General features: G+C 33.3%; 1 protein-coding gene and 1 pseudogene across 1 annotated transcript; one reads left to right on the top strand and one right to left on the bottom strand.

Moving 5' to 3' along the window:
• The first annotated feature begins 2,776 nt into the window (after window positions 1–2,776).
• Window positions 2,777–5,772, top strand: LOC149546309 (glucan endo-1,3-beta-glucosidase, acidic-like; annotated as a pseudogene).
• Window positions 5,773–8,174: 2,402 nt separating this feature from the next.
• On the bottom strand, window positions 8,175–14,585 carry LOC149546308 (disease resistance protein RPP5-like). The gene is made up of 4 exons (XM_089791146.1): window positions 13,899–14,585; window positions 12,603–13,773; window positions 12,253–12,525; window positions 8,175–11,261 (listed from the first exon to the last, which is right to left on the bottom strand). Exons 1-4 carry the CDS (start codon window positions 14,435–14,437, stop codon window positions 8,688–8,690), a joined length of 4,557 nt encoding a protein of 1,518 aa, XP_089647272.1. The 5' UTR covers window positions 14,438–14,585; the 3' UTR covers window positions 8,175–8,687.
• Window positions 14,586–23,799: the final 9,214 nt, after the last annotated feature.

The raw sequence follows: 23,799 nt of genomic DNA, 5'->3' as shown, positions 1-23,799 counted from the left end.
AAGTTTCAACTTGAAATTTTGAGCAGAAGACCTCTGAAAAAGCCATTTAAAAATGCCTAGGAAAAAACTTGTGAAAAAATATGGAAAAGTTTCAAACATTTGATCATCTTGGGTAATCTAGATCACTTAGCTTCTCACCAGGAAGGATAGGGCAGTTAAAGAGAAGAAAAACGTCAAAGTTACAAAGGTTGGACACATGAAGTAGAACAGGTTCCTCATTTTATGCAGCTACTAATGACAAGATTCAACACAGGTGCCTGGGGATTTTAGATTGAAGAAGAAGGAGTTCAAGTTTATGAAAGTGATTGGCTATAAAGAAGGTATAAATCATCAAAAAGGGCCAAAGTATGTATACAAAAAGTGATCTAAAGCCCCATCTGAGAAAAATGCAAAAATCATTTTCAAAATTGAGAACTTTGATTTTTTGGCAAATTGAGCTTCTGAGGTCCGCAACTCTACAAGTGTGCAGGTTCGTAGGTACGCAGGTCTATAGGTCCGCATTTTTCATGCAGCTTCATAGGTCCATAGATTTGCAATTCAAAGGTGCACCAATAGTTGAGTGTCAATTCTAAAAATAGCACCTTTCATGCATCAAAAGTGCATTCTGATAGCAATTTAACTCCGACACACACCTAGTGAAGGACCAGCTTCTATTTTTGTTGTCTCCATGTACTTTCACTTTGACCAAAGGCTTCCTCCTATGTTCTATCTCATATTTTCTTTATTTTTTGGCATGTATAGGGCTCATGCATCCAATTAATTAATATAAAATGGATGGAGTCCCTCTTAGCACCAGTTTTATAGATATTTTGTATATAATTAGTTTGTTTAATTAGTTAAAAGCATTGTATTGCATGAAGATATCTCTCACTCTCAACACGAATTTAGGAGACGATTTCCTTTAAATACCCCATTGCAATATGTAATCAGGGCCGCCATTATTATGCAATAAAATTATGCTTTTGTTGCTCGTATTTGGAGTGTAGTTATTTTTTCCTAAATGTGTCATTGTTTTGTGAATTTTATTCATGAGATTGTGATTGAGCCAAAGGTTTATTGCGTTGTTTCTAGTTGTGCAATCTTTTAGTTCTAGTGTTTTCTACAAATATACGAATTCCACTGAAGTAACGAGCTTGAGAAGAGATCACCTGGTTGTATCTACATAGCTTTTCATCTCGCTTGAGCGCACTTTTCATGGCCTTGCAATTTGATGAAGAGTGAAACATCGTTCGATTTGTTAAAGATTCTCACCGATGATTGCATCAGTAGATTCTAGGAAGTGTTGCTCCTATTTTCATTGGTTTCCTACTGATTTCTTTGAAGGTTTAACTTGTAGCGTGTTGTGTTCTGTAGCTTATGTCTATTTAGGAATTTCAATTTCAAGTCATTTGATTTCATGTTATTTTCTTTTAGTTTCGTTATTTTCTTTACTAACCCCCTATTAGAATAGGACCTCATAGTAGCTACATTGTTAGAATTGCATTCATTGAAAAAGAAAAAATACAAAAATATTGTTCTCTTTTGGTGTGACATTTTGAGACAACGAATAGATTTACTTGGATTCCAAGATAAAAGAGTTTTTAGAACTAGCAAAAGCCTCCTCGTAAACACTCACATTTATCTTCTACTAAGTGGATTTTGGTACGTCGCAAGACAAATACTGAACCTTGGAGTGGATCCTTTAAAAAATTTGCTTTTCAAGAGAGGAATTGCGCAATGGATTCCTGCCGTTGACCTCATGCAAAACGAATGCCCAATAATGTGATAATTCATGAATGTTACATTTTTTTAATAGAATTAATGAATTTTAAATTTTAATAGGGAGTTTAGATGTTTCTTTACATTTTTTTGGTGGGTGGGAGGTGGGGGTGCAAGTTAGCTTCCACCTTAAAGTGGTTGGCCCTGACTAGTAGAGAATATTAAACTATTCTCAAAACCAAGTGAAGCTCAATGTTGACCTATCATTGCATGACAACTAAGTGTGACAATCTCTTGGTTTCAGGCAATGCAGAAGGAGACCATAGTTCAATGTGCAATCTCGATTCAGAGTGGTGGAATTTTATTTTAGACGTGATGGAAAAATGACATGCACTAGAAGATGAGAAAATCATGTCACTTTTGTAGGTATGACACCATTTTTTGATATATTTTGTCATACGTATCCACATGAATATAAATATTTTTAAAGAAAACTAATTTTATTCTCTAATAATTTTAGATTTTCTAAAAGAACTATTAAAAATTAAAACGAATGATTGTTAATGAAATTGAAAACAATACATCTACTCCTAATTTATATATCATAAAAGATCAACACAATCCTCACTATCATAATAAATACTACACTCTTATGATAAAACAAAATACAAAATAAAACTCATGCGAGTATTGAGTCTCTATTATAAATATCCAAAATAGCGAGCTCTTGAATCCCTAATTTTCTAAGAGGGGACATATACCAATAATAATATAAGTGCATTATTTCAGAAACTTTAATGGAACAACATAGTCAATGTTTTAGTTTTCAATCTCACCATCCTTCACATGTGTAACATATAGATCACAAGAATATTATTGACTAGCTAGACCCTTTTCACACTGCAAAGCCTCTCCCCATCAAGTTCTATCAAACCATCCATGTCATTCACTATATAAGGATAATAAAGAGCACCGAAATGGACAATATAAATAATCTCCTTGAGTTGATGTATGACATAGAAAGGATTCTTCCTTAAATTCAAGCAATCATCTACTCTAATCACAATTTATCTTCAAGATGAAGAGATATTATGTAAATTTCAGCGATAGGAATTCAAACCATTATCTTTCTTTGATGATGTTCATACTCTTCCTTTGCACGGATCTGGATTTTTATGGCAATGATCTCTACATGATTAATTTTGGTTTTTGTTTAATAAACATTAATTCTAAGGTGAACATCTACAAATTTTAATGAATATGTGTTGGTTTCGTTTATTCAATTAAAGTTTCCAATCAAATATAGTTGAGTTTTTGAAACATATTTGTCTTCATGTGTCATGAGTAGTCATAAAGATAGAAATCAATATTTTACATTACATATCATCATTTATTACTAGATTGGGGTAGAAGGAAAAGAATAATGAATGATACATCCTAATTGACTATTTCTTTTATAAACCTTTCCATTTTCTTCACAGAATGATGATAAATTATTATGTTGATTTAGCCATTACAATTCATAATTCTTAAATTTTCACATCACCTGGTCATGAGGGTTATCATTTACCTCTGATAAGAAGCATTCCCAAAGGTAAGGGAGAAAACAATAGTGATTTAATATAGTAATAAAAAATCTAAAATCCTAATAGCTTTATAGGTTAGTGTTGAAGTGTATTAATAAATGTATGATTTGGCTTTATAGTACCATATAAGGGAATTTGTGTGGTTGTAGAAATTTGGATATCATTCATGAAGGTTTGATTAAAAACTAAAGATAATTAAATGCTTTTCTTAATAAATCTAGGGATTTTAGGTAGCTGATTGGGTAGCCCACCTGCTTTGAATTGGGAATCTACATGATTATTAAGTAGAACTAAAGAATCCATGTCAATAATTGATTCATTGATATCCCTATTTTCTTTGAAAGGTTTTTTTTTTGCGGTCTTCTTTATTGTTAGAACTTCTTGCAATTGGATTTTTTTCTTAATCTTTTTTCTTTGTACAATATCTTGTCTGAAGATATGGATGAATCATGATCTATATAATAATAATAATAATCTTGAGATTTTCTAATAAAGCCCATGTTATACTATTTTGTCTTAGTTTTTATTTTTTTGTATTATTAGTTTTAGCTTTATGGATAAGAAAACTGCATGTACACATAGTATAAAGCTACTCAATTTGGTTTTAGAAATAGTTTCATGTTGTTGGATAAACAGTCAAGTTCATATGCAAAAATTATATAGCTTGTTCTTCGAATGAGAAGTCATATTTATTGGTTCCATTCTCTTAGCTATTAAGTGTAGTTTTATAGTTTTAATTTATATCTTATCTAATTAAGAATTTGAACTAATATAAAACTAATTAGACATTCTAAGAATGTAAAAATGAGTGTCTATTATTATTTTTAAACAAGATATCATCATTTTGAGTAATCATGCATCCCAATTATAGGTTGCCTTTAGTTAAGCAATCACATGTACAAATATCCAGTCCCTCAAGTTTACATAGGAATTAAAGCAGGCATGAATGGACTATGTTATTTATTTCAAATCAAAAGACATTTTAAAACATTTAAGCCAACATAGTTAATCATTCCAATAGTCATAATGAATCTAAGCCCCAAGGATGGAATTCTTTTTTATTTTAGCCCAAGGTTTAGATCTAATTTTATGTTAACTCCTACAAGGAGAATTTGTATGGTGGTAGAAATTTTGCTAGAATAAATATACCAAAGAATATAAAGTAAATTCTAAATAGACCATATCTATAAGAACTAATGATATGTGTACAACATACCTAATTTGATATGGTGATGGAAGAGAATTTGGAACCTTTTTCAATGTACCTTTCTTCCTCTTCTATATTAGAATATATTTTTTCATTCCTTAATTCCAAGACACAACGAAAAAGGTTACAATTGACTAATAGGCTTGAAGTTGTCAATCAACCTCATGGTCTCGGGTTTGATTCTTCCTCCAGGTTCAAATGGTGAGAGTGGCTTGGGCCCAGCTAGTCTTTGCCCATGGGAGACTAGTCTTGCCCTAAGATAGCACCCACAACTACTATCTCATTTACTCTCATAGCTAACTAGTTCTTAAGTGTTCTTGTAGGTGCAGCAGCAATAGCAGAGTCCATAGGAGTATTCTATGAAAGGTTGGGTGATAACTTACCATATCTAGAGGAAGTGGCAAGCATGTACACCTCCAACAGAATTGGCAAAGTTAGAATATATTATGTTGATTAGAAGACTCTTAATGCATTCCAAAAAAAAGGCATACACAAGTAACAGTGGAAGTCCAAAATCAAGAGCTCCCTAACATTACATCAAACCAAGCCACTACAAGTCAGTGGGTTGCAGACACATTCAACCCCAATACCTTAGAACCCTCATAAAATACATCTCAATGGGGAATGAGATACTTCCTAATACACCCTAGACATCCAACCTCTTCCCTGCCATGAAAAACATCTATAATGCACTCTAGGTCATCAACTTACACAATGAATTCAAGGTCTCTACAAAAATACCCATGTCTTCCCTTAACAATTCTTATCCTCATTCTTCAGGAACCTTCAGCCCTAAAATAACCTCAACCATGCACTCCATCTTGGACTTCCTTTCAGTCCCTCTTTATGGCAGATTTGTACCCCTATTTTTCCAATGCCTCTAATAAAAAAGATATTCCTCTCTATTATGTCCTCTTCCAAGAGAGGACCCCCAATGAAGTGGGTTACAAGAATTTTTTTGATGCAAGTGTGGATTCTCTCATGTATGCCATGGATGCCTTAGGTCACTCAGACATTCCTATTATTGTTGTTGAAAGTGGTTGGCCTTCTTATGGGAATGCTAATGGTGGTGTAAATGTAGCCAATGCAAAGATTTACAACATCTATATCGAGAACATTTTGTCTAATCAAGGGACTCCCAAGAGGCCTAACCAGGCCATGGAGAGTTTTGTGTTTTCCATGTTCAATGAAGATTTGAAGCTTGGGGATGCCATAGAGAAGCATTTTGGGCTCTTTTAGCCTACTAAAACATAAGTGTACCCTGTAAACTATACAGGTTAAAATCTAGTGGATTGTAATTTGGTCCCCTAGTTTTGGATATGTATGCATCACTCTCTTTGTGAAGTTCGTATCAACATGGATCTTTTGTTGGGTTTAAGCATGCTGCAAGTTTTTCTAAGTCTTCACGATATTTGTGCTATGTTGTGTCACATCTGTTCCTCTTGGGGCTCTACAATCCATAAAGAAAAAATTTGAATATGAAGTAGCATCATGAAAATAAACCATAAACAACATTAAAGGAACCACATGCTTTCCCATGTAGCAACTATGATCTAAAAATAGGCAATTTTTGGTGTCATGGCTATCTATTGGTATTGCAATGGTACAAAAGCAATATTTTATTAATAAGTTGACCAATCATCACCATTATGATGGTCCATTCCAATGGTAAGTCATCCCTTGCACAACACATCTGTTGCAACAAAAACATAACTACGATTGCAAGATTTGGTCGATAATTGTTCCTTGTACAATGTCATTGTTGCATAAATGTCACAATTGTGATGGGTGACTAAAAGTTTAAACCATTGTAATTATGATGATGTATTGTCGCAATTGCAATGCCATGAACATGAACTCTTGCCCCTCCCTTCTTCCAAGTTATGACAATGTCATTCTTCACCATTATGATATATGCCCTCATCGCCTCAATTTGCAAAAGCAAAACTCCAACAGGAGCCAATTCATGGTTTTGTCACTAGGGCAACAAGTTGACATCACAATTGCAATAGCCTGTCATCGAAAAATGGGTCCAAATGTAGTAGTGTGGGAAGTAGTTCAAAAGTTGAGTATTGGCATCTTGATATTTAGGTGACTTGGTTTCTAGTACAGGTGTATCCATAGCAAGCCAATACAAAAGTAAGATGCCCTATTATGACGCTTGTCCTTCTATTTTGTCCTCATCTATCCTCATCAGCTGTCTTCTAACTACTTCCCGTGGGTAGAACCTTGATCTCACCAACTACCTCCCACACATAAATTTCTCTCTTTGTTGGCTAGTTAGTGCCTCTAATAGTCTCCAAGTCATTCACAAGCTTATTCAATCTAACATTTGTAATGACCCTTGATGTTATCACAAACCAGTTCATGTCTACCTAAATGTTAAATAGAGAATCAATCAAATCATAGAAAGAAACTTCATCAACATCTCCATCATATATTGTTACAACAATTTCCAATGTCACAATATGATCAAAAGATGTTTACCATTACTATCAATCTTTCAACTTGTTATCATTATCAATAATAGAAGGAATGAAATTATCAATACCTTCACTCGTTATCTTCATCATACTTTGTATCACCTCTAATTTATTTTTAAACTAGCCAATCGACTCCTTCATTTCTTCCAAATCCTCTTTTACTATAAAAATTTTGTCTAGCAATTCTAGCTTCTTAGCCATAAGAATGATCAATCTATTAAAGAGTTGAATTTATGATCTCCGCTGATTAAAAATAGGAGTTAGCCATGACAAGGCTTCATCACATATATCTCCTTCATTCTGCAAAGAGATAAAGATGTTGTGAACTTACTGGGACATTCTCTTCAAAACTTATATGTTGTGAATTAACATTCCCTTCAGCAAATTTACCTTTAATTGGTTGTCCTGGCTTGGAGCCTCAGTCTTCATTATAGCAATTGCTTGCTCTATCCCAACTTCTTTCTCCTCTATCATTGGAGTAACTTGTTCACTTCCTCGTTCTATTTTGTCAACCTTCATATCACTCTTACTTTCTTCCATGACCTTGAGTTTCTCTTTCAAAGTGGAAATTTCATTTTCCAATCCTTGTATCTTATTTTCCAATTATTTCATCCTTTTCTATAGTACATAACTCTTTTTGAGTTCTCCCTCATACAATTTTCTAGTGTCAATATATTCCCTAAATCTTTGGGTGAGGTAGTCTTCAAATTTCCCTACCTTAGCTTCATTCATGAAAGTAAAGTGCTCCAAGGCACTTGAGATCTCACTTCTAGTGGTGGAATCTAATGTGCATATGATAGCATTGCCTTGAGTTGTATGTTGCACATCCATCAATCAAGGCTTTTTCGTTTCAGGAGAAAAGCTCCATACAACTAAGATCTTTTTATCTATGTTGAAACTTGATCCTCTCTACAAACGTTGTGCCCCAAAAATATTAAATTTTGATATTATTGATTCAAATTTTCATTGATACATTTGGATACAAATTGAATTGATATTGAATATGATATGAATAATATTTACATTGATGTCTGAGTATCTTTATATAGTCTTATTTTCCCTTACAACAACTACTTACGGGAATAACTTCCCACAACTATATATTGAACTAATTTTATTTATCTAATCTAAACATAGAAACTAACCTAATTAATGTAATAAATCTAACATTATGAGACATATTCTTTCTAACCAATAAGATTAGAGATAAATATGATTTTGAAATTATATAATTAAAGAATTAAAAATATTAACTTTTGTAGCATATCAACAATTGTAGTCAAAGCCGAGAGAGCTCTCCAATCTTCATCTGTCCTCACAGTCCACGCACAGCACACCTCTATTTTTCCTGCCCGGAGATATAAATAATTAGAAATACGCTGCTCGTTAAACCTAAAGAACTTCAACTGGTGTTCACAGTATAAGAAAAACTTTGACTGTTGCATGTATGAGTAGTACCGCACCGCATCTTTAATTACGGCGGTAATCATCCATTGTCCTGGTCGCTCGTACTTGTACACCATGAATTATCTCGGTCGCTAGTAGTGGAGCAGAGCCACTGGTCTCAACCAAACTGCATACGATTATTGGACTCAGAAATGACCATTTTTGTAAGCTTTTGAAGACTCCGGATTCCTGCCAATCGCTGCAATTTTTTACACTTACACTAAACTTGAGGAGCGTAGTTGGCATTGTTACGATGCGCGGACTCTTTTAGGAATCAATGTTAATACTTTCCAAGCAGCTCATTTCGGAAAGACTTGGCAACTCTTCAAGCTCAGGACACTTAGAACTGATGATGTCTGTAAGCTTTGTAAAATTACCGGTTCCTCCCACTCGCTGCAAGTTTTTGCACCTTCTCACTGTAAGTTTGATGAGTGAGTGTGGTACTGTTCTGTTGTGTAGCTTCTCACAGTCATCAATACAAATACTTTCCAAACAACACATTTCGGAAAGATTTGGCAACTCTTCAAGCTCGGGACACTTAGAAATGATGATGTCTGTAAGACTTGTAAAATTACCGGTTCCTCCCACTTGCTGCAATTTTTCGCACCATCTCACTGTGAGTTTGATGAGTGAGTGTGGTACTGTTATGTTGTGTAGCTTCTTACAGTTATCAATACTAATACTTTCCAAACAACACATTTCAGAAAGATAAGGCAACTCCTCAAGTTCAGGACACCCAGAAATGGTCATGTCTATAAGATTTGTAAAATTACCGGTTCCTCCCACTTGCTGCAATTTTTCGCACCATCTCACTGTGAGTTTGATGAGTGAGTGTGGTACTGTTATGTTGTGTAGCTTCTTACAGTTATCAATACTAATACTTTCCAAACAACACATTTCAGAAAGATAAGGCAACTCCTCAAGTTCAGGACACCCAGAAATGATCATGTCTGTAAGATTTGTAAACTTACCGGTTCCTCCCACTCGCTGCAATTTTTTGCACCATCTCACTGTCAGTTTGATAAGTGAGTGTGGTACTCTTATGTTGTGTAGCTTGTCACAGTCATCAATACAAATACTTTCCAAACAACACATTTCAGAAAGATTCGGCAATTCTTCAAGCTCAGGACACTGAGAAATGATGATGTCTGTGAGCTTTGTAAGATTGCCAATTTTGGACACTCGCTGCAAGTTTCTGCACTGGATCACTGTGAGTTTCACGAGTGCAATTGGCAACATTAAGTTATCTAGACTCCCACAGGAATTAATGTTAATACTTTCCAACCAGCTCATTTCGGAAAGATTTGGCAACTCCTCAAACTCAGGACACTCGCTAATGGACATCTTTGTAAGGTTGGGTGGCAGTGTCATGGCCTGCATTTTCTCAGATTGAATAATCACAATATTCTCCAAACAGCTCATGCCCGAGAGAAACAACTCAAACTCAATATCCTGACACTCAGAGATCTCCAATTCTAGAAGCTTGGTGAGATTACATATCCCGGATACCTTTTCCAGATTTGCAATTGCTAATTTTTCTAGCTTGCTAAGATGTGCAACCCCCAACTCGGAGAGCTTAGGACATTCACGAATATTCAATTCTACCAATTCTGTAAGAGCAGATATTCCCGACAGACTTTTCAGTCCTAGACAAGCATTCAACTCAAGACGCTTCAGAGTCATTGGCAAAGTTATGTATCGCAGGTTCCCACACCGAAGAATGTGAATCTCCTGAAGGCGTGTCATATTCCCCAAACATGGTAGCCCTTCAAGAATTGGACAATCCTTTATGGACAATACGACCAGGTCAAAGATACCCGATAATCTTTCCAGAATTCTACAATTCATCAACTCAAGGAAATTGAGCTTCACACATCCATTAACTGTAATTGTCCGCAGGCGACTTGCACCACAAATAACTGGCAATTCTCTAAGCTTCGGACAGGCAATAATCTTAACCACTTGTATCTTTCTGAAATCAATGTCCGCTCCTGAGACTATTTCCAGATTTTTACAACCATCCAGTATAAAACATTTAATCATCACAACAGACGAATCAACTGCTATCTTCTTCAGAAAGTTCAAACCCACCATATGCAACTCAAGCTGAAGCTTCCAACAAAAGGAAATGCTTAGTTCTACTAACTTTGGAAGATCGGATATCCCTGTCACACTTGTCAAATTTTTACATTTTTCAATCTTTACAGTTCTCAGGCTGTCCAGTTGTGCAAGACTTAAAGCATGAAGCGTTGAACATCTACCGATGTTCAATTCTTCAAGCATCCTAGAAACCGATATTCCTTGCACATTTCTCAAATTACAATTTGCAATTGTAATCCTTTTGAGGTAGCGCATACGGTCAAGACATACCTCCTCAAGATGAGGGCAGCCACTAATGTTAATTTCTTCAAGCTTAAGATTGGCTGTGACGGACAATCTTTTGAGTTCTTCGCATTTGCTAATCCTAACACAATTCAATTTATCAAAATCTTCACAATTGCTAAACCTCACTTCCGTAAGATTTTCCATGCAAAAAAGTTCCAAGGACTTAAGTTTTGGACAAAGATTCCCACTTATTTCAATCTCTATAATTCTTTCAAGCTCGCTAATTACTAGATTCTGAAGCAAGCTCAATGGAGCCTTGACAGTAGTAGGCTTTCGACAATCTTTCGAACTATGAAGATTCGTTGGGGAGAATCCTACTAATGGCAATCCTCCTAGAGCCGCCATGTCTTCACCTTCAATGACTTCCTTTTCCACATCAGCTACTACTCCAATGAAATCTGGGAACTTTCTTAAAGAAGTTCTAGAAATTTCCAGTGCCCTCAATTGGGAAGGAGCCTGAAATTTTTAAAAAAAAAATTATTGTTTCTAACTTTCGGTGGTAGCCAAGAAATTAGTGCATTTCATCGTGAAGGATAAAATTCTTAAGCACTTGTACTAAAATGAAAAGATTAGATCTGAAATAAAACTCATTGCAGATCATTGACTAAAAGACTTCAATAAAACACTACTTTGCAAACAGCACAGATGGAAAAGAAAAAACATTGATATGAATTATTGAATTATTTTTGTCAACGAAAATACAGAGCAAATAAAAAGAAACAATTATAAATCTTTCTATATTGTATAAAGCAGTTTAAAGTTATGAACCCTTTGGGTGCCGTCCCATGAGGGGGGCTTAAGCTCAATTTTTCAGGAAGCGGGTGGTCTCATGAGCAAAATATATTTGTGCTATGGGATTATTCAGAATCTTCTCCTAAAAAGTAATAGCCCTTTATTTTTAGGAAGCAGCTGAAAAAAGGGTGGGGCTGGAAATAGCCCCATCAGCTTAGGAATGTTTTTTATCACTTGTCAATAATCTAAATTTTAATTTTTTATTAAAATGTAGTTTTAGAGGGAATTTTAAATTTCAGCTTATTTTTAATGCACATCTTCCTTAAATTTCGGAGCTAAAATATTGAGTATCATAAATGATGGGACCGCTAGCTTTAAAATATTCCCTAAAATCTATCAACTTCCACTCTATTTTGTATGAATCCCCTTCCATGAGACCTCAGCCTTAGTCATGCAATGACTGACCAAATCCATATTGCTGAAGAAAGCTAATGTTATATGGATAAACAGTCGTGAACTGCTGTTGTTAAAGGGGAACACAGTGACGAAAGTCAATCAAATCTCAATAATCTAAAATTAGAGTGAATCTAACTTCAAGATAAACTGCACATACAGCACTTTTTATGCATTAACAAAAAAGCTGCGCTTGATCATTGCGTGTCTGAATAAACATTTTTAAATAGCGATTATTTTTCAATTGAAAAGAAAACAATACCTGTACATCTTGCTGCCACAATCTATTGAAGTTACCATTACAAATTCTTAAATACTTAATATGTTGAACTGGAATCCACGAGGGAATTGAATCGAAGGTATTCTCATCCTCGTCCACATCCAATTCAAGAAGCAGCAAAGAAGTTGACGTCGCAGCACTTTCATCCGCTTCCCCCATAAGGAACGTAATTCTAGATCCTAGGGACACGTCGAAAAAGGAATAGAAACACCTTTTTCTGGTGTGAGCAAGCATTTTTGCAAATCCCTCTGATTCCTGGATTCACAGAAGTTAACATTAGAAAATCATTTGAGTTGATAAATAGCACATGTACTAAGTTGGGACAACAGTACCAAATTTTTAAGAACTTGAGGACGCCACAGGCGAGGAGGATGGTTCCGCGTGTTTGCCATTTCTCTTCCCAAGTCCCGTAGATGGTCGTGCATTCTCAATATAGACACAGGATCATCTGTTTCCTCAAAAAGACACTCGTCTTCAACAAGCTCTTCAACAAGCTCTTCAACAATCTCTTCAACAAGACACCTGTCTTTTAATGTTTGCAGTCCATATTCAGCATACCAACCTGATGCCTCCCATACTCTTATGGCTGTAGAAGTCAAATGATCAACAAAGAAACATGCAATATCTATGAAAATTTGCTGTTCCTCGTATTCCAGAGCATCAAAACTTATCTGAAGAATATTTTTAACGTCTGGATGCAGATACCCACCACCAAGTTTTTCAAGCACTGACCTCCAATAACGTTCATTTCGACCACGAACTTGCCTTCCCACTACTTGTAGAGACAGAGGTAAGCCTCCACAGACGCCAACGAAGTCATCAACAAGTTGCTCATATCCACTATCTGGATAAGGGCGGGAGAAAGCATGCAAACTAAAAAGCTGTCTAGCATCTTCTTTAACCATTTCCTTTAAATGATAACGTACCTCAACTCTGTCACCAAGAAGTATTCCTTCATCCCGTGTTGTAATTATTACCAGACTATTACCAGGCATATGCATGATCGGTAGAGCATCTAATTGTTGCAAGTGATCAATATCATCTAGAACAATTAGGAAGCTCTGAGACCTGCTGCTTTTTATACGATGACGGATATAGCTTGACCCATTTTCTGCACTATAAATACTGGTGTTTTCTTCACTGAAGAGGTCTTTTACAAGTTTCTCTTGCAAAGAAGTTAACTTGCTGTTGGCACAGGCTTCGCGAACATCAAATAAAAAGCAGGCACGATCATATTGATGACGCATTCGGTTAAACAACTCTTTGCAAAGAGTTGTCTTACCTATCCCACCCATTCCGAACACACCGACAGTTTTAGCCTTCATTTCCCCTTCATTCATTCTACAGAGGGTTTCAAAATCTTGAACAAGAGTATGAAGGCATCGCCTTTCAAAATCTCGTACAATCTTGTCAAGTGCTACTGGATGTTCAGCAACATGCAGAAATCGTGCCTTCCGTACTTCCTCTTCTACTGCTTTTACTATCCTTGAGAAGTCACGGACGCTTCACAAAGAGAAAGGGGAAATTGATGAGAAATAAATTTTACTCACTAAAAGCAACCATATATTATATGCAAAGGCATAAATCGAAATAGAATGGAGCCCAAAGAAAACGCGAAAAAATCTTACTTCAAATCTTTTATCTCATGACCGGCTGTATATGAAATAGATTGGAGAGCTTTCTTCCACTCGTCAAGCATCTCAAAGAACCCGGATTTGCTTTGGAATTTAGTGAATGCACCAGAGTACACCCCTTTTTCTATGTGGCGCAGTTCCCAGGGTTCGACCCCATAAAAAACAGGAATAATCTTAGCTTGAGTCTGTTGCATGAGAAGCAGCTCCGCCAAACACCAAGGGGACTCTGCATATCTCTTGGAGAAGATAGCGATATGAACTGCAGCTGAGCGAATGGCGGTCTCAATTGTGGATGGAAAGGATTGACCAAGCTCCATCTCCTCCAAATCAAGAAAAGCTCGGATTCCTGAGTCCTTAAGTGAATCGTGGAGAGGGAGGGCCAGAGCGAGTTTGGAATCAGGGCCTCTGTGATTGATGAAGACATCATACACTGTTGTTGATTCAGAAACCCTTCTCCTTATGCCTTGAGGTTCAATTCCTGAGAATGCGTGATAATCATCTTTCGATTGGGGGAGCGATGAAGATGATGCCATTGATGGCAGCCAAACCTTTGGAACGCGTTAGATGATATATGAGAAAGACAATCGCAGCAGGAGATATAATAAAACTCAGATCGGTTGCAGGCGGGTTCATTCCTCGAAAGCTCAAGGAAAACGATTCGAAGAATCCTAGAAACAGGACGGACTTGTGTAACTAGTAAATTGGGTTTTATTCAAAGTAGTAATAAACGGTCAACGTTAGTGCCTTGAATCAGGGCAGCGGCTATCAAGCCACGAAATACGTGGCTGGACTGGTCCATCTAACTCCATGACATCCTATTTTTACTTGCGCTCGCTAATCTCCATATTAAAGACATGATTCTTTTTCCAGTTAAATTTTCTCAAAAGGTTTTGTTTTGGATGAAGATCAAATGCTGAATATTTCAAATGGTGCAATTTGTAGGGATAATAGTCACATCCTTTTTACTTTAGGTTGTGTTGGTTCAGCCACATGTACTAAACTTAGATCAAGATTAAACTTAAAACTTTAATTTATTTTAAAATTATTATAAAATTAATTTTGTTTATAAAATAGAAACTTATTAGATACTTTAGTCCATGTTGTATAGGCACGAGACTAAAGTTTTCAATCACTTGTAATGTATTAGTTTACTCATTTCAAACTGTGCTTTCTCATACTATACCATTTTATACTATAGGTAGCAAGGAAAATTGACCTTTTTTATGTCATATATGTGAACAAGTTTTATCCTATTGGCTCTTGTTATTTTTCCTAATAGTCTTTTATTTTTCTTGCACACATATTATCTCAAATATTTGAGCGTGACATTTGTCATTTTAGTGGGAAGATTACATGTCTATTGGTTCAATTCTCAATACATGTAATTCCTGCAGAAGGCCAAAACTTGTAGAGCTAACATTCTCTACATGGGATGAGGTGTAGATCATTTGGACAGTTAGCTAAGTTGATCTTTGTGACAAGAAAAATTGGGAATGTAGACACATTATGAAATAGTTGCATTGTAGTTCTGCTTTCTACTGCTTTATTAAGGTTGAAAGTATTAGGTCTACTTTGAAAAGATTCTTTCATTAATTTTTATTATTGACATGCAAAGTTTAGAGCTAAATGAAAATTCTCCTTAACTTTTCTTGCAGATCAAGCACATATTTTGTTGAGACTATTTTAAAGGGTATAGTAGATTCATATCCTCACAGATGCTACAATCTACTAAGAATTTTTTTCATAGGACAATGATTTGATGAGAAGCATTTTTAAGGCTTGTAAAATTATCTTACTTGGTCTATGTTGTATCATTGTCTTTTTGCTTCTCCTATTTCTGTTTACATTGAAGTAGTTACCAAAGATTCTTCAATGATTAGGTTGGTGTTGAAGGACTTTAAACTCATCCAAGCCATGTTAATGTTTCTGATACCCCAATTTGATGATGAAAATTTTGAATATATTGCTTCGATCAAATTATGGCTATTTAGCCAAGTGGAAAATAAAAGATTAGAAGCATCGTGTTTGTTAAGACTAAATTGTGATTTTTTCCCCCTGTATGTTTTGTCTATTAAAACTACATTTTCTATGTCTGTTGTTATGTGTTTCATCTAAGCATAGCATCCATGCCTCAAGCTAGCTGCTAAACATTACACATGTTACCTCACTTTGTAATTCTCTTTAGAAACTAAAGATATATTTAAAATCCACTATTTATGGTGTATGCCATTCAGGCTTCTAATATCATTATTAGAGGAAAGCAATCTAATTGTAATATAAGATTTTATAGTATGTTTCTTTTTGTATGAGTTATGGACATATTTACATTAGTTGAAGGGCAAGTCATATAATTTTTACTGAATTTTTACATCATCATGGCCATATCATCAAAGTTTGTACTCTGGCTCACCAAAATTTAACATTTTATACATAACTTACATGATTATTAAGAGTAGAGGAAGAAGCAGTGGCCTGCTAAGAAAATTTTTCATTCTTTATGTAATCCTTTTATGTTATCTTCTAAGTGGCTTGTTCTCTGATAATAGTTTAATGAAAAATTTGATTTTATCAAATCCTTCCTCTTAAAAGTTATAGATAAAGATACCAAAAAAAACCAATTTTTTTTTAAGGATGTTTCAATGGTCACGATTTCTAGATTAATTTAGATGAGAATTCTTTAATCCTTTGATCTATTTTCATTTTCTATTCAAAATCTTCCATTTTAGGAGACTTAACATTATTAGGGAAAAAAAGAAGATTTTGAGTTTACATATGTTACCTAAATAGTCAATGCTAAACATTTAAAGTCTAAGTTTGTATTTTCCCCACATTTCTAATTGCTACTCTAATCACCTTCTTTGTTTGGTTTGCATGATAAATTTTAGCTTCTACCACTCTTTTGTGGCTGGTGATGGAGTGATTAAAAAACTAAAACATTTATTTATGACTCTATTGCAATATTCTATGTTAGAGCTTTTGGGTGAGATTGTGTAAGATTTTTTTAGCATCAATATTTTGGATCATACTCCATGATCCATCATCAGGATGTTAATGAGAGAGTTAAGACTATAGAATAATAATTAGTTACAAACTAGGCTAAAAAGAAGAGAGGGAAGGTAAGGGATAGCCACACGCAAATCAAGAGAAAAAAGAGAAAGGAAAGAAAAAACAAACAAGGTCAAGAACATCAAAATGAAGTGCAAACTACCAATATAAAACAAATATTTATATGCTTATATTAATACATGCTTTTATATTTTTATTCATTTTTAGACCTTATCAAGTTGGTTTTTCATCTCATTACCTTTATAATTTATTTTTCACTCGTATTTTTCTTATGTACCCACCACTCTCTCCCTTTGGCTTTATGTTGTTGGGTTATTTAATTTTCTCCTCTCTTTGTTCATTTTTAAGTAGTTGATTTATTTATTTATTTTTATTTATTTCCTTCATTTATTCATTCATTTGGCTATTATTATCTTTAACATTTTATGTCTCTACTTTCATTGTTGGCGAGTTCGTATTATTTAATGTAATTTTTATTTATTTAATTTATAATTAGATCCTTATTAGGTTAGTTTTCTCTTTCAACACCCTTAATTTTTCACTCATAGTTTTCTTCTTTGACTTCTCGTGTATGTCGTTCATTGCCTCAATTTTCTTTTTTAACTCTTACTTAGTTTCTTTAATTTCTTTAATTTTTATTTTTCTTTAATTTCTTCTATGCTTATTTCTTATTTAGTTTCTTTTATTTTTAAGTTAGCTATTTACTTCATGTTCATTTGCTTATCTAATTATCATTATCATTTTCTTTATTTTACATTATTTTTTGTCTTCACTTCTAATTTTTCTTTTTTATATTACCACTTTAATTTCAATTGATGTTTTATTTCATTTTTCAATTGGTAGTTTGCACTTCATTTTGGTGTTCTTGACCTTATTTGTTTTTTCTTTTCTTTCACTTTTTTCTCTTGATTTGCATGTTGCTATCCCTTACCCTTCCCTTTCTTCTTTTTAGCCTAGACTACAACTCATTATTCTTCTACATTCTTTTCTCTCTCATTAACATCCTGATGATGGATCATGGAGTATGATCCGAAACATTGATGCTGAAAAAATCTTACACAATCTTAGAAGCTCTAACACCGAATATCATGGATTGTGGAAATTTGTTACAATTAATCTATTGCACTGCTTACAATTTTCTCTTTCCCCTCTTCTTGGCAAACTTAGTGTTTAGATTTTCATGAATTTTGGTGGATTAATGCAACAAGACAATGAGTTATCACAGGAGTTCAAAGAGGTTAAAATGTTATGGCTTGTACAACTCTAAGAGATCTTTCTTCTCTTAATTTTTCCTTTGCCAAATTGACATTGAAATTGACAATAAGGATGAGGGAGATCCTTTTGTATAGTCATTGCATATGCTCTATAGCATTTCTTATGCAACTATGGCAGTTAGTAAACAACAAAGTTATGACTATTTTTACAATCCTCATTTTAGGTGCAAGTCTGGCCAATTATTTTCTTACTAGCCTATAGATGTTTGATGCTTACAATTGGTCATTCTTAAATGATACAATCTAAGTATAATTGTAGATTAGATCTAATAGAAACCAAACTAGGTAATATGATATATTTAATATTTCATCTTTTCAATTTTGTCTTTGAATAAAGGAGGAGAAAGTTACTATTCTATTTGTATTAATTGTGAATTGTGTATTATAAAATTAAGTATATAAATTAATATTAAGTTACTAACAATGATTATATTAAAACTTGACCGTGTAGTTGTGTTTGATAGTAATAATGTGAGTTGTAATAAACTCAACATTTTAAAATATTTTGAGAGGTTTTATAACAAGTTTTTATATAGGTTGAATGTTATCAAAATATTCAAAGTACTTTTAAAGATTGTAGAATCTACTTATTATTATTAAGTTTTTACATTACATAATATAAACAACTTATAAATATGAAATATGTGAGTGAAAAAAATAGATACTTCTCATTAGCTACAAAAATAATTACAAATAATCTACTCACAATTTCTAGTTAATATTGTCACTTACCATGGGCATTTCACATATAAGTTTTATGAATTTTTTAGCCACTCTTTTCAAAAGAATTTTCAAAGATATATTTTCCTTAATAACATCATTCAATGAGATTGCATTAGAAGTTTCAAATGTAAAAGATTCTAATTATAATATAGGAGAACTTCTTGATAAACCTTCATTTGATTTTTTTCCATCAAGTTCCTACTCAATAGGAGGTGTATCAAAGCAAGCTATTGAATCAACCAACTGTGAGATGTGCTCATCATCATACTCAACATCTAGATGATAAGCTCTTGTAATGTTAGGAGAACTAACTTCAAAAACAAAAGGTATTTGGAAGTCTTCATCATTAAAAATTGTTAAATTTTCATGATGATAAGAAAAAGGGAATGATGAATTTTCTTCTTTCATTACCACCCCACTTTGTAAATGTCTTTTATTGGGATACAAATTTTGATTATGAAAATAGGTTTCAGATTGTGACACCTTCACAGAACTTGTACTATTACATTCCATTCCACTTAATAATAGATCATCATCTATTTTGATAGCTTCCCTTTGAGCATCTTCTAAATTTTGCACCTTTTGACACTTTAATAGGAAACTAATTGCATTGCGGAAATGAAAACACAATTGATTACTCTCATTTGGTTAACAAGTTTGAGGGATCTTACCTACACATCTATTGAACTTATTATTTATGAAATGCCTTATAGATTCATCCTTCTTCATTTGAATTTGTAAGAAATTTAATAACGACTTGCCAATATCAATTACGATTCTAAGTCTCTCAAGAAATTTTACCTTCAAACCATTCCAACAAGCAATACACACATCCAACAAGTTCTAAAACCAATCAGCAACATTTCCAATGAGATTTCCAACAAATTATCTGATAATGACACCCTCTTCATCCACACCAAGAATCCCATAGGTGACTACTACTATTCTAATGTGGTCATCACGATCATGAATCTTATCTCTAGTGAATTTAAGAATGCTTTATCTTGACCCTTTGGGTAAAGATGAGTAATGAGCCAAAGAAAAAGGCCCAATGTGAGTCCCCCATGGCTATGCTACAACCAAAGCCATAATATATGATTAAAGTCTTTCATGAAAGATTATGCAAAATAAAATATAGAGTCACCAATTTTGCATGAATAAAATTTAACTAAGGGTAACTAATCCCACATGAATCTTCATTTCTATATCCCTAGTAGAGTTGCCAAAAATATTTTGGTGAACAAATTTTTCTCCTTCAAAAATTCTCACAAGCTTAACTCTAGAGACCTTCTTTAGAGACAAATAATCCATAATAGTTGGGTAAGGGCATGGTAATCACTTTCCTCTTAATTTTTAAGAGGTACAAGTTCCTCAAAATAGATTCAATGGATTAAAATACTGATATTCTTTTCACCAGAAAGCACCAAAGGCACCAACATCTACCCATAACCATGATGTATATGTAAAGATATTTAAATACTAAGACACAATGAACATGAGAGGTTGATACAAAGCCCACTTCTCTCATACTCACAAATCGTAACTTCTTAAATCAAGAAAAATATATTGTTCCCAAACAAAGCCTAATTCAGAAAATAAAGATCCAAAATCAAGTACATGCATAGTTGAATGAATAAAATATGATGTGAAAAATGATTTTAATGAGCCAAAGCTCAACAAAATCTAAAGAAATAATAATGAATTCAAAGTCTCATAAACTATTCCTCCATAATTTCAATATCCAAAATGAGTTGTACACTACATCTGCATATAAAGAAAAATTATGCCCTCTCTCTTTATTTCAAAAACTTCTCCCTTCTATAGCACACATGCTATCAAAAAAGAAACAAACCCTTTTTTGACCCAACATTTTACAATAAATAATCACGAGTGGACCCTATTCAGTTTTTTAACTGAATCTTGAAAGTGCATAACTCTTTCTTTACTATCCTCTAGTTCTCATGCTCTCCTCTTTGTATAAATTTCTATTTATTGAATATTATCTCCCCCCACCCCAAACTATCATATATACAACTTTTCAATAAGAATTTGTAATCCTTTTTTGCATAAATTGGAATTGTATAAATTGTGATACACCTATTATTTTCACCAACTTTCATTCTCATTGCACATGATAGAATTTTAAAAGTGGTAGATATTTGCATAATTCAAAAATTGAAAATTCATTGCTTAAAATCGAATCATACAAAGGATACCCTATTTGGTGTAGTATACTTTGAAGTTGACATTCATATTTTGAGAGTCAGTTTTGTATTTGGTATGCAATATCCTTTTAACCCTACATAGAGTTGAATTGTACAATAAATATATGTATTGGTTGCATCAACTTTGAATTTTTAATGTAATTTATGAAAAAAACAAATTTGAAACACACACCTATAGTGGTTACAGTTAATCTATTATTTTTGGTGGAGCAATATTTGATAATGTTATCAAATGGGCCTTCTCTTCTTTTTGACAAGCACTAAAAGGGTTTTGTAGCATTCATGCACATCTATCAAATTTGAATGTTGGTTGATATGTAAGTTCATGAACTCTTGATATTGTTATGAGTGTTAGCCCTTGTCAATTAGTGTTCCCAATGTTGATTTTTTCTCTATGAACCGTAAGCCCTTTAGTAAATTCTTTATCTTTATCTCACCATATGGATTAGAAAAATAAATGAAATCTACTAATAAATGATATAATTGACTCAAATCTGTGCACTTATGCAAGAATATCTAATGCAACATTATTTAGAGACAACATCAATCACATTAGACAATTTTTTTATAACAATTGTTCATTCTTTACCAAATTCATTTTAAACTCAGAAAGACTTATTGAAATAGGAGATTTTATTAACAACAATATTTTTTTCAATACAAGCATAGAGATATTTATTGTAGGGTGTGAGTTATTATTTGTCTATGTTTCTTGTAAACTTTGAAATCATTTTCCAATAAAATAAAATGTTTGATTATAATTTTTCCTAAACTATATATCATGATGTTGTTTATAAGTAATTATAGTAGTTTTAACTCTCCTTTAAGACATAACTACTTGAGGAAATGATTGTAGCCTTAAAATTTTTATGGATAATGGTATTGTAATGTATAGCAAACCTAATAAATATAGAGAGCATAACTTATAAAAAAAAGATTTGGATAAGGAGATATATATATATATATACACACACACAAATCTTGAAGTGAGATTCAATGACCATTATTGAGGAAGTAAAATAGAAAAGCCATTAATAGGCTTTGCAATTTTATGTAAAACTTTGATTGCATTTACTAATCCTTACATTATTATCAAAATTCACATGACAAAATCTCTTCTTCCACAACGAAATGTCATTAATCTTTGAAACAAAATAATTTAATTCACAAGGATTTAACTAAAATACATTACCTCTAGTCTTTTTGCTAGATGTGACCATATTTCCTAACAAAACTATAAGTGAACATCTTCCATCCTTGAACGACAAATTATACCCTTATCCAAAAGCTGAAAAACACTTGGCAAGTTATACTTCAATAAATGAATAAATAAGACAAACCATCAATAATAGTTTTTTCATCAAGAGTAATATATCATTTTCCTTTAATTAAATAAGTAGTTTTGTCTCCAAATCTACCAACTCCAACCTCATACTTATTCAATTCCACAAAATTTTATTTATCACTTATCATATGATGTGAGCATCCACTATCTATGATTCATTAAAATTTATTTTCAACATGTGAAACCACATCTTTTTTTCATTAATAGAACTTTCATCTTTTATAGCAAAAAGGCTAATTTCATTGTCGTCACTATTTTCTTTCTCATTATCTAATAGTCCTTCACCAAAATAAAAGAATCCTTTAGAATATTAAGATTTGTAAGGCTTAAAATTATACTTGAACACTCGAGTTGGATATATAGATACAAAATGACCAACATTATTTCGTGAGCTATATATCAAAGGTAACTTGCCTTCATATTTCTCATGTCCCTTTAATTGATTAAGTGTTGGTGTCTGGGTGGTGGATATATCATATTTTAAATTGGTTTTTCTAACATCAAATCTATTAAAGCTAGAATGAAGCCTCTTGAAAGCTAGCTTGGGTAGATGAGGCCACTTTGGGCTACCCAAGCTTAGTGACCAAGGATAACTTTAAGAAACCTCCTCCTCATAAAATTTATAAAACTCAGTGAATCCATCACTTTTTCTAGAGGAAAAAAATATTTTCCCTTGGTGAATTTTTTTTTTCAACATAGAAAAACTTTAATTTTATTAGCTATTTTTTTTCCAATGTGGAAGAATTTCCTAAAAGTGAGGTAATTAATTCATTTTTTTGGGTGAAATACATAATGTATGAGGCAAATTTTCCCCTTAATTGGAAAGAATGCCTATATAACGAGGCAATTTGGTTGCTTTTAATGCCAAAAAAAAATATGTAATGCATTGGTGAATGTTGTACAACTTGTTTTCAAAGCATGTAAAACATGACAATTAATTTCCTTTTGGCATTAAATGCATGCTTTATAAAACCAAGTTGCCAATAAAAATGAGAATGTGTACTTAGAATGCAAGGTTTTTTCTAGATTAACAAGTGTAGTTGGGAAAGTTGATGAGCGTGTGACTTCCTATTCAAGAGCATCCAACAAGACATGCACCAAACCCTGTAGTGCACACCCAAGGTAGGTTCAGTTTGAAGAAGATCAACATGATATTATTAATAGCATGATGAACACTTCATGGGATCTCCAGATAAATTATCCCAATTATATTAGTGATCAAAATGAATTGGAGTAGAAGGTAGAAAGGGAGGAGTTGGACT

The sequence above is a fragment of the Cupressus sempervirens genome, chromosome 7 (genome assembly GCF_028749045.1).
Source record: "Cupressus sempervirens isolate cs-2001-9-10 chromosome 7, ASM2874904v1, whole genome shotgun sequence".
Classification (NCBI taxonomy): domain Eukaryota; kingdom Viridiplantae; phylum Streptophyta; class Pinopsida; order Cupressales; family Cupressaceae; genus Cupressus; species Cupressus sempervirens.
The sequence above is the reverse complement of the archived record's forward strand: the minus strand, read 5'-3'. Positions and strand labels throughout refer to the sequence as shown.

What these genes read in the sequence shown, in the direction of transcription:
- LOC149546308 (XM_089791146.1), bottom strand. Translation starts at nt 14,437, where the DNA reads ATGGCATCATCTTCATCGCTCCCCCAATCGAAAGATGATTATCACGCA. An exon ending in CTCAAGTTCTTAAAAATTTG is followed by an intron (nt 12,526 to 12,602) that starts GTACTGTTGTCC and finishes CTGTGAATCCAG; the next exon opens with GAATCAGAGGGATTTGCAAA. An exon ending in TGTGGCAGCAAGATGTACAG is followed by an intron (nt 11,262 to 12,252) that starts GTATTGTTTTCT and finishes TAAAAATTTCAG; the next exon opens with GCTCCTTCCCAATTGAGGGC.